The sequence below is a fragment of the Dendrobates tinctorius genome, unplaced genomic scaffold (genome assembly GCF_039654945.1).
Source record: "Dendrobates tinctorius isolate UK_male_01 unplaced genomic scaffold, ASM3965494v1 ptg000044l, whole genome shotgun sequence".
NCBI lineage: Eukaryota > Metazoa > Chordata > Amphibia > Anura > Dendrobatidae > Dendrobates > Dendrobates tinctorius.
In genome coordinates, this window is record NW_027361712.1 from 4,483,870 (window position 1) to 4,495,990 (window position 12,121).

At 43.6% G+C, this 12,121-nt stretch overlaps 1 protein-coding gene across 2 annotated transcripts in view; it reads right to left on the minus strand.

The window, feature by feature from the left end:
• The window catches only part of CNTNAP4 (contactin associated protein family member 4), a 1,095,419-nt gene that overhangs the window by 339,510 nt on the left and 743,788 nt on the right, over positions 1-12,121 (minus strand). For both annotated transcript variants that reach the window (XM_073575315.1, XM_073575314.1), the window contains exons 20-21: positions 4,717-4,850; positions 682-769 (exon numbers count right to left, since the gene is read on the minus strand). In XM_073575315.1, the coding sequence (XP_073431416.1) occupies positions 682-769; positions 4,717-4,850 (222 nt within the window). The remainder of the gene's footprint in view (positions 1-681; positions 770-4,716; positions 4,851-12,121) is intronic.

Below are 12,121 nucleotides of genomic sequence, written 5' to 3' on the forward strand. Positions count from 1 at the left end.
TTGAATTTGCGACATAAATTATACACCAAATTCTATTTTTTTTAATAAAGAACTAGTTGTACTTTCTTTTGTTTTTACTATTGTTGTACTTTTTTGCTGCATATTTATGTACTTTTTACACTGTTTTATATTAATCTCTGTGTGTGTATTATTTAGATTCCATTCTGAGTTATTTGAATTTTAATGTAGTCTTTTCGCTACCGGTGACCACGTACTATAATCAGCACTCTTTAGAGGAAAATATCATGTTTGAGGATGCCTGATTGTAAAATGAGGAGATAAGAGTGAATTTTTTTGCTGCATATTTCTGTACTTTTTACACTGTTTTATATTAATTTCTGCGCGTGGATTTTTTAGCTACCATTCTGATTTATTTAAGTTCTAATCTAGTCTTTTTCTCTACCGGTGATCACGTACTATAAATCAACACGCTTTAGAGGAAAATATCATGTTCCAGGATGCCTGATTGTAAAATGAGGAGATAAGTGTGAAATTAGGTTGACGAGAACCCACTTGCTCATCTGCAAGGAAGTACTTATTTGAGATGATGTTTCAATTTGACAAAAGTACATTTCTCCCTTGATTGTCACGCTTTAATTAAATTCCCAGACCAGACATAATTTTCTATCAGTGAGATAAAGTATATGACATCTGTCATCCTTTAGAAAAAATTATGCTTACCTGATATTTTACCAAGTACAAGAGAATGGATTGTATTGAACTTTGTGCCAGAGCTGAGAATGAATTGTTCAGATGTATATTGGTTAACCTAGAGAACATTCAGCAAAAGAATAATGAAATCATTTTACAGTAGATAATGCATAAAAAGTATATGTACTGTATGTATATATATATACAGTATATATGTATATATATATACAGTATATATGTATATATATATATATATATATATATATATACATATATATATATATGTATAGTGAATACAATTAATAATTTTTTGACAATGGTATCTGTCACTATTGTAATGTATGGAAACATGGGCAAGCATAAAAATTTGAGTGATTTTCACAAACGCCAAGTATTGGGTCAGAGCACCCAGAATGGCAGATCCTGTAGATAGTACAAGAAACGTAGCGGTTAATACAGGGTTTTGGATGCCCAATGACTTTTTATGCAGTTAAGTAGCATTAGCTATCCTGTCCAATCCCATAGAAGAGCTATTCTAGCACAAAATTCTAAAAACTAGCTATAGCCGTGGCAACATAATACAATTGTATTGCTTCCTGTATATGTGACTAGGTTGTTGCAGACCCATAAAAATGCCCATGTTGTGACAAAAGTGACTACAATGAACAGAACATGTCAGCATCAAAACTGCACCATGGAGAAATTGTAGAAGGTGGTCTGATAAATCAAATTTTCTTTTACATTAAGTAGATGTTAGATTTGTGTGTGATGCTTAAAGGGTTGTGCTGAAACAATAGTTGAATTTAATCCTAAATATCTCTTTAATGTAATAATATAATCATTTTTCTAAATACTTCAATTCAAAATTCCCCACAGTTCCTGCTCTACTCTATCTCCTTGCTTATTTTTTCATACTTTCATTCTGAAAACATTTTGTTTGAAAAATTTCAATACATGCTGAAGACTCAAATGTGGCCTTGAAGGGCTTAGGCTGCCGTCACTTATAAGTGATAAGTTGGCAAGAGAGTGCACTGTCAATGCACTATAAAAATAAGACAACACATCACAGATAACACAGGGAGAGCAAAGACCACACCAGCCCTCAAAACACACATCACTATCCTGAAATGAGACCTTTCTGTTTTGCGGCCGGGGTGGTATATGCTCTCCTTGCTTGCCACGTTCTCTCCTTTTGATCAATTTTCATGAGTGCCAGCGAGGAAGCGCACTGTCACTGCACATTCAAAAGAATATATCACAGCAAAAGGGAGTGCTTACTGAACATACATCACAATTGTCAGCCGACACATTCTCGGTTAGAGCTGGGATTAGCTCAGTCCTTGAAATGGACATCCCTAATGAATCTTCATTTTAGGGTGGACAAAGCACCTACAGCAGTGACTGCAGCTCAAGCCTCTTGATGACATCCTGTGTGAGTACACCAGGATACAGTGGGGATTTTCAAACAAAACATCAAAAGAACGGAAGTTAAAAAAAGTAGAAAGATAAAGTAAGGAGGGAATGGAAGGGAGTTTTTAGTTTAAATATATTAGAAAAAGAATTAGATTATTATATTAAATTGATAGACAATGAGGATTAAATTTAACTTTGGTTTCAGACCACCTCTTTAAAGCCTCATGCAGTGGGGAAAATAAGTATTTTATACACTGCCGCTTTTGCAAATTTTCCCACCTACAAAGAATGCAGAGGTCTGTAATTCTTAATGTAGGTACAAATTCGACTGTGAGAGACAGATTCTTAAAAAAAATTCAGAAAATCACATTGTATGATTTTTACATAATTAATTTGCATTTTTTTGCATGAAATACACTAAGTATTTTATACAATAGAAAAACAGAGCATAATGTTTGGTACAGAAACCTTTCTTTGTCATTACACAGGTGAGACGTTTCCTGTAGTTCTTGACCATGTTTGGGCACATTGCAGCAGGGATTTTAACCAATACTCCAAACAGATCTTCTCCACATCTTTCAGGTTTAGGAGCCTTGCTGGGCAACATTGAGTTTCATCTCCCTCAAAAGATTTTTTATTGGGCTCAGGTCTGAAGACTGGCTAGGCCACTCCAGGACCTTAAAATGCTTCTTGCTGGTCGGTAGGTGATCAAATACTTATTCATGCAATAAAATTCTATGTAAATATTTAAGAATCATACAATGTGATTTTTTGTTTTTATTGTGCTTTGAAGAAAGCACTATCTTGTAATCCGAACGCTGCTAAATTATTCTTATTATTCAGTTGATTTCCGCAATTAATGCGGCCCAAACCACTACACGCACAGACTCTGTTGAGGTGTCGTTTCGAAGCCAGCGTCGATGAGTGGTGTGCTAAGTATTTTTCGTGTCAATCGGATTTGTAGTTTTTGCGCAATTTGCGTTAGAAATTTTTTTTCCCGTCATTGGAATGCATTGTCTCAATGCTTTTCAATGGGGAAATGTTGCCACAGACAAAACATGCCCTGAGGCGACTGAAATGGCAGTTAAGCTCATTGATATGCGCAGGCAGACCCAGTTACTATGCCAACGCCTACGAACTTCACATGACGCCCCCAGGACACAGATTCTGCCAGATAATATCAGCTCTTAAAGCAAAACCCACAGCACAAATGCAAATCTAGCTTCATCACATGACGCACGCCCCTGAGACAGAATGTGCGCCAAAGTGGACTTAGAAGCCCAGTGAGCTAAACTAGCTCTTAAACGGCTGACGCGCCTAAGTGATTCTTAAAGGGCCGGCGCACCAAAATGAGTCTTAAAGGGCCGGCGCGCCAAATTGAAAGCTGAGTGACCCCAGGCTCCAAATCGGAGGCTGATCGACCCTGGCCTACAAATTGGAGGCTGAGCCACCCTCGCCTCCAAATCGGACCCAGAGTGGCCCCGCTCACCAAATCGGACCCAGAGTGGCCCCGCCCACCAAATCGGACCCAGAGGGGCCCAGCCCACCAAATCAGACCCAGAGTGGCCCCGCCCACCAAATCGGACCCTGAAGGGCCACACCCACCAAATTAGACCCAGAGTGGCCCCGTCCACCAAATCGGTCCCTGAGGGGCCCCACCCACCAAATCGGACCCTGAGGGGTCCCGCCCACCAAATCGGACCCAGAGTGGCCCCGCCCACCAAATTGGATCCTGAGGGCCCCGCCCACCAAATCGGACCCTGAGGGGCCCTGTCCACCAAATCAGACCATGAGGGGCCCCGCCCACCAAATTGGACCCTGAGGGGCCCCGCCCACCAAATCGGACCCTGAGGGGCCCACAGGCAAAGTGTCCCCTGAGAGGCACCCACAGTTAAAACGGATCCTGAGTTGAAAGTCTTGCAGGGACAGCAGGCAAGTCTCTCTTAAAGGGGCAGCCCGGGCACCATTTCAAAGCACTATCTGTACTTCCTTCAGGAAATACACATCTAGTTTTATTTTAAGATTCTGTCTCTCAGAGTTGAAGTGTACCTGTGATAAAAATTGCAGCCCTCTCCATTCTTTGTAAGTAGGAAAACTTGAATAATCAACAGTGTATCAAATACTTAATTGGCAGCTCAAGGTAGACCCACACAATATTGGGATGGTGGCTTTTCCAATCATGTATTCATGATTTAGCCTCAAATCCATTTTACTGGTGTACAGAAGCGAAATGACCAAAAATTAAAAAAAAGTATTTCAAACTGTGCCTTTCTTTTCACTGTTTGTCTGAAGGAAAATGCAAGTGGTGGTAATGTAATTGCTTTCAGCTAGGTTAATTGTTCTTTATATACTGTGTATGCAGTCTAGTGATTAGATTTTTTAATTTTAGTACAGTCCACAAGCATCTACTAACTGTCCCATTGATGAATGATAACAGATACCCAGCACATCTAACGACTGCTAGGTACTTTTTTGGGGGGAGAAGGGGTTCTATTTTTAATAAGTTAACTAGCTAGAATATTATGACTAATTCACATGGTACAATCAACTTGCAATAACATAGTAATATACCATGCAGACAAAGTTATTGACTATAAAAAATGAATATACTACATATTTAGACAACAGTAATGCATATTTCAGTAATAATACCTCCACAAATAAGATATCCTGTTTTCTCAAAATTGACACTCTATGGAGATGACCATCAGCCAGATTTTTAGAACTGATAAGGAAAACATCAGGTTCATGATAGTAATTCATTTTGTACCTTATTTGCAAACTCCCTACATATAAAAGGTAACACAAGAAGAAAAACAAAAAGATAAAAATGAGACCAATGTAAAAACATTGCATTATATGCTCAATAGATTAATTCAAAACATCCTGAAAGATGACACAATAAATCAAAATCTGACAATGAGATTGGTAACCAATATTGAGAAAGAGGACAATGCAATTTCTGTATGAGTTCAATGGTGTCTATATCCTTTTTAATTGTTTTGTCACACCAGAACAAGAATAAAGGACTAACGTATTCTTTTCCCATCAAGTAAAGGCCTTACACTGCTGAAATGTGGTGTCTAGGTTCTTCAAAGTAGCCACTTTTGCTTTGATTACTGCTTTGCACACTCTTGGCATTCTCTTGATGAGCTTCAAGAGGTAGTCACCAGAAATGGTTTTCACTTCACAGGTGTGCCCTGTCAGGTTTAATAAGTTGGATTTCTTGCCTTATAAATGGGGTTGGGACCATCAATTGTGTTGTGCAGAAGTCTGGTTGATACACAGCTGATAGTCCTACTGAATAGACTGTTAGAATTTGTATTATGGCAAGAAAAAAGCAGCTAAGAAAAACGAGTGGCCATCATTACTTTAAGAAATGAAAGTCAGCCAGTCCGAAAAATTGGGATAACTTTGAAAGTGTCCCCAAGTGCAGTGGCAAAACCATCAAGCGCTACAAAGAAACTGGCTCACATGTGGACCGTCTCAGGAAAGGAAGACCAAGAGTCACCTCAGCTGCGGAGGATAAGTTCATCTGAGTCACCAGCCTCAGATATTGAAGGTTAACAGCAGCTCAGATTAGAGACCTGGTCAATGCCACACAGAGTTCTAGCAGCAGACACATCTCTACAACAACTGTTAAGAGGAGACTTTGTGCAGCAGGCCCTCATGGTAAAATAGCTACTAGGAAACCACTGCTAAGGACAGGCAACAAGCAGAAAAGACTTGTTTGGGCTAAAGAACACAAGGAATGGACATTAGACCAGTGGAAATCTGTGCTTTGGTCTGATGAGTCCAAATTTGAGATCATTGGTTCAAACCACCGTGTCTTTGTGAACGGATGGACTCTACATGCCTGGTTCCCACTGTGAAGCATGGAGGAGGAGGTGTGATGTGTGGGGGTGCTTTCATGGTGACACTGTTGGGGATGTATTCAAAATTGAAGGCATACTGAACCAGCATGGCTACCACAGCTTCTTGCAGCGGCATGCTATTCCATCCGGTTTGCGTTTAGTTGGACCATAATTTATTTTTCAACAGGACAATGACCCCAAACACACCTCCAGGCTGTGTAAGGGCTATTTGACCAAGAAGGAGAGTGATGGGGTGCTACGCCAGATGACTTGGCCGCCACAGTCACCAGACCTGAACCCAATCAAGATGGTTTGGGTGAGCTGGACCGCAGAGTGAAGGCAAAAGGGCCAACAAGTGCTAAGCATCTCTGGGAACTCCGTCAAGACTGTTGGAAGACCATTTCCGGTGACTACCTCTTGAAGCTCATCAAGAGAATGCCAAGAGTGTGCAAAGCAGTAATCAAAGCAAAAGGTGTCTACGTTGAAGAACCTAGAATATAAGACATATTTTCAGTTGTTTCACACTTTTCTGTTAATTATATAATTGCACATGTTAATTCATAGTTTTGATGCCTTCAGAGTGAATCTACAATTTTCATAGTCATGAAAATAAAGAAAACTCTTTGAATAAGGTGTGTCCAAACTTTTGGTCTGTACTGTATATATATATATATACATATATATATACAATATATATATATATATATACTGTATACATACATAACTTGACATCACTCATAAGGGGTTGAAAAAATAATCAAAAATTACATTAAATTTCTCCATGCACAAAACCAACATTTTGACCTTTATCAAGCTTTTAGGTGCCAGGTGTCTCCTGCTGCACAAGGTAGATCCCAAGCCTGATCTGCTTCTATGGTCTCCCTTTCTGCTTTGGATGCTGCTGAGCAAAGACATTGGTCCAAACGTCTTGCTCAGGCTCATGCTGTTCACTTGGTTGCTGATGGTATTCCAGCCAAGTTTATGGTAACCAGCGATAGGCAGCGGCAAACAGATGCTCTGGAAGCTAAGTCCAGAGATTACCCTACTGAGCATGCTCGTGATGTGGCAATGTCTCATTGGTGGTTGGTTGTCAGCTGTTCTGGTGTTGTGGCAGCTCTGGATTGGTCCACGAGCAAAGTCCGGTCCAAATGAACATGACCTGAACATATAAAAGGTCCTCCGAGGTGCACGTCAGCGCGCTAGTGTAATTTGTGTTTTTTGTGTGGATAAGCTACCACTCTGTGTGCACGTGTGCTGCTTCTAGCACGGCGATTGAGTGTCTAGGCAGGCAGTGTAGGGTGGGAAATCCTACTTGGCTTAGCATTTGACTATAGTCGTGTGTGTGGTTAGCACAGTTGAGTGTCAGAACAAGCACAACCACCAGCCTAGATATCCCTGGGGGGTAGCAATAGGGACCCAACTAGCGCCATTGTTGCTCTACCTCTGTATCATCTAACAGGATATAGCTCCAAGAGCCCTCCTGTACAATATCGCTCTGTGGAGTAACAGAGCTAGGTATTTTGCGCTCTGTTCACATTGAGTGATGTTCAAGTGTTTTAAAAGGCTTGCTTGCAGCCTCGATACGCCATTGCGCACTAGCTGTGGTTTACCATCTATCTGCGGTGGACCCCGAGTTGCGATCACACTTAATCATAATTTTTATTTAGTATGGTCCTCCAACCCTAATAGTACACTAGCGCCAGGGTCTGGCTAGTAATGGCGGATGAGCAGCAGCTCCCATGGAATATCCAGCAGCTGGAGGGCAGGTTTTCTGCATTAGAGTGAGCAACTTCAGCTGTGGATCTAGTCGCAGTAGCGGCACAGGCAGCCAGTGAAGCCGCTACTAGGGTTTCAGCTGCAACTCCTGTTCCATTTTTTCCACACTTCCCGCTCCCAATAAGTTTTGTGGGGATAGCAAGACTTGCAGGGAATTCATGAACCAGTACTCAATACAGCTGTAGCTACTAGGATCATGATTCTCATCTGAATGAGCCAAAGTGGGATTTGTGGTGTCCCTTTTGATGGACAGGGCATTGAAGTGGGCAACACCGTTATGGGAACGTAAAAACCTGGTGGTCCGGAGCGCCTCTCGTTTTTTGCAGACCCTGAAACAGGTCTTTCTTGAACCCCAGGTTACCCATGATGGCGCACTCCAACTCCTGGCATTGACTCAGGGCTCTTTTCTGACAAGACAGTTCGCTATCCGGTTGTGGACCATAGCTTCCGAGCTGGAGTGGTCAGATAAGGTCTTGGTCCTGGTGTTCTTGAGGGGCCTTGCAGACCATGTTAAGGATGCTTTGGACAATAGGGGGATCCCATCTACAGTGGAGGATTTAATATCCATATCCTCTTGTATCGATCTTCGGCATGCTGAACGAAGATTGGAGCAAGCCCAGTGTGGACAAAGGATTCGGTTAGCACCACACTTTACCAATAATTTGGGGACTCTGACTCGGACGAGCGAACTGGTGGAGCCCATGGAGGTTTCTCAGGCTAAATCCCGTCTTGTACGTTCTCCAAATTGTTTTGTCTGTAGGCAGGCTGGACATTACGCTAATAAGTGTCCCAGGCGTCAGGGAGAATGATGGCCTCTAGTGGCTATTGGAGGAGGCTCTCTAGATTCATCACGGGTGTCTTGCAAATTAACCTTTAAGGTGACATTGTCCTATGGGTCAACCTCTTACACTACAGAGGCTTGTGTGGATTCCGGGGCTGAGGGTAATTTTGTCTTCCTCCTTCACTAAACGGCACGCAATGCCCCTAGTGATGCTCTCTAAGCCCATTACTATCCGGGTGGGTAATAGATCCACCTTATCCTATCAAATCACTCATCAGACCATTCTGCTTACCCTTGTGTTCTCTCCAAATCATCAGGAGATAATCTCTTTGTTGGTCATCCCCGAGGGTATTGATGAGGCATTGTTAGGTATGCCTTGGTTGCGCCACCATTCACCCCATATTGATTGGGCTGCTGGGAGAAAATGGGGATGGAGTAGGTCATGTGAGCGACAGTGTTTCAGGGCCCATGTTCATCTGAGGTCATTACAGATCTAACCTTGATTACTAAGCACTACTGGTAATATGCAGACATGTTTTCAAAGAAAGCTGCGGAGACTCTTCCTCCCCATCGCCCTTATGATTGCCCAGTAGACCTCATATCGGGGGCAGAGCTCCTCGTGGGCATGTTTACCCTTTGTCCCTTCCGGAGACTGAGGCAATGTCGGAGTATGTAAAAGAGTAGAGTTGAGCGACTTTGGTCGGATCGGGTTTCGTGAAACCCGAATGAAACAAAATAAGTTTCAGATGAAACTCGTCCGACTAGAGCAAAACAAAGTCAGAGTTTCGTCCGAAACCCGACCCCAATGCAAGTCAATGGGAAATAAAAGTCGGACGAAACTCTGACTTTTTTTGCTCTAGTCGGACGAGTTTCATCTGAAACTTATTTTGTTTCATTCGGGTTTCACGAAACCCGATCCAACCAAAGTCGCTCAACTCTATAAAAGAGAATCTGACGAGGGGATTTATTGTGAAGTTAATGTCTCCTGTTGGGGCTGGGTTCTTCTCCATCCTTGCATTGATTATAGGAGTCTGAATGCCATCACTAGAGATGAGCGACTTTGCCTTTTTTAGGGTCGAGAAGTGTGTCTTTGAGCAGGAGTCCCTAACATTCCTTGGGTATATCATCTCAGTCAAGGGTTTGATTATGGATCCTGTCAAGATGGAATCGGTGTTAAACTGGCAGGAGCCACATTCTCTTAAAGGGGCGCAGCGCTTTATGGGATTTATTAACTACTACCAGCAGTTCATTCCCCATTTCTCTACTCTGGCAGCTCCCTTGATAGCCCTCACCGAGAAGGGAGCTAACCCTAGGCTATGGACTGAGGAGTTTCTAAGGCCTTTGTTTCCTTGAAGTCCCACTTTGCTAGGGCTCCTGTGCTAAATCGGCCAGAGGTGGATAAGCCCTTCATCCTGGAGGTGGATGCCCTTCCATCGGTGTGGGAGCTTTCTTATATCAGAAGGATGCTCACATTCAGAAACAGTCCTGCTTCTTTTTCTCTAAGACCTTCTCACCCGGGGAGAGGAATTATACTATCAGGGACAGGGAGTTACTGGCCATGAAGTTGACTTTCTCAGAGAAGAGATATCTCCTGGAGGGAGCTCAGCATCCTTTCCAGGTGTTCAAGGATCGTAAATATCTGCTCTATTTGCAGACAGCCCAACGGCTAATTTTTAGCCAGGCCAGGTGGTCCTTATTCTTCTCCCGATTTAATTTTACTATACATTTCCTCTCTGGTGAGAAGAATTTATGGGCTGACACCCTATCCCATTCCATAGTCTCTTCTGAAGAGGGGGATGAGCCATGGCTAGTTGTCCCATCAGAGAGTCTGCTAACGGTGGCTCTGGCGACGCTCGAGCAGGTGCCTCCAGGCAAATCTCTTGTACCACATAACCTGCAGCCGGAGGTCCTCTCTTGGGCTCACACTTCCAAGTTGGGTGGCCATTTCATCACCAAAAGGACTAGTGAGCTTTTGTCGAGATCTTATTGGTGGCCATGGATGTGAGGGGTTACATTCAGGCATGTATTTCCTGTCCCTGGAATCGGTCATCCTGGCTAAGACTGGCAGACTGGCTTCATCCCTTGCCGATGGCAGATAGACCCTCGGAGATAGTTGGGATGGACTTTATGACTTTATTGTTGACTTGCCCAAGTCCCGTAACAACACTGTCATTTGGGTAGTCACTGACCATTTCTCCAAGATGGTACATCTGGTTGCCCTTCAGCATGTACCATCGCCATGGGCCTTGGCAGTGCTTTTTGTGAAGCATATCTTCCGTCCCCAGTTTGCCTCTTGGTTCTATAGAGAGCTTTCTTAAGACCCTAGGGTGGTGGACTGGGATGAGGTGGCTCGTGACATCTGGGACCACACACAGGATGCCATGAAGGCTTCTAAGAAGAAAATGAGGGTCTCCACTGTTGCACATCGTCGCCCCGCTGCGGTCTTCGCCGATTTAGTGTGGCTCTCGGCTCGTAATATCAGGCTGCGTGTAGAGACCTCTAAAGTTGCTCCTCGCTATTTAGGTGATTTCAGGGTTCTGGAACAGGTGAATTTTGTAGTCTATTGCCTCAGCCTTCCTCCACAATTATTAAACATCACCGACACCTTCCATGTGTCTTTGTTGAAGCCCGTTTATATGGTCCGGTCTTCTGTGACTCCTGTCGGGAGCTCGGATATGTCCTCGGATGATTTTCAAGTCAATGCCATTGTCGCGTCACAGCTGGTAAAAAAAAAATATGGGGGTAGACTGGAAGGGTCCTGGGCCTGGGAGCCTACTGAGCACATCCACGCCCCCAAGCTTATTGTGGCTTTTGAGCGTGGTGAACATCACTGGGGGTGTTAGCAGGGGGTAATGTTAGTCGCCGGGATTCTCCCACAGCTCGGGGTAGATCCCAAGTCTAGTTTGCTTCTGCGGTCTCCCATTCTGCTTCGGCCGCAGTGGGTACTGCTGAGCAAAGACATTGGTCCCAGCATCTTGCTCAGGATCGTGCTGTTTGCTTGGTTGTTGCTGGCATTCCAGCCAAGTCTATAGTATCCAGCGATAGGCAGCAGCAAACAAATTCTCTGGAGGCTAAGTCCAGAAATAACCCTACTGAGCATGGTCGTGATGTGGCTACGTCTCATTGGTGGTCGGTCGTCAGCTCCTCTGGTGATGTGGCAGTTCTTTTTTGGTCCACAAGCAAGGTCCTGTCTGACAGGACTTAAGAGGAGCATATAAAAGGGTGTTTGGGGCGCACGATGGCGCGCTAAGATTCTTTATGTTATGTGTGTGTCAGTAGATACGCTACCACCCTGTGTGCACAAGTGCAACTTCTAGCATGGCGATTGTGTTTCTAGGGAGGCAGTGTAGGGTGGAAACTTCCGCTTGGCTCAGCATCTGACTCCGTGCATCCTAAGTCGTGTTATCCGAGCACAGCAGAGTGACAGAGCGAGCACACCCACCAGCCTAAATTTCCTTGGGGGGTAGCTATACGGACCCCAAACTACTGTCATTATTTGCTATACTGTACTCCTGTGTTGTCTAACAGGGTTTAGCTCTGAGTGCTCTCTGTTATTGTTCCGCTCTGTGAAGCAACCGAGCAGGTACTTTGCACTCTGTCCATACGGAGTGACCTTTAACTCCGTGTGTTTACGGTGCTTGCACAC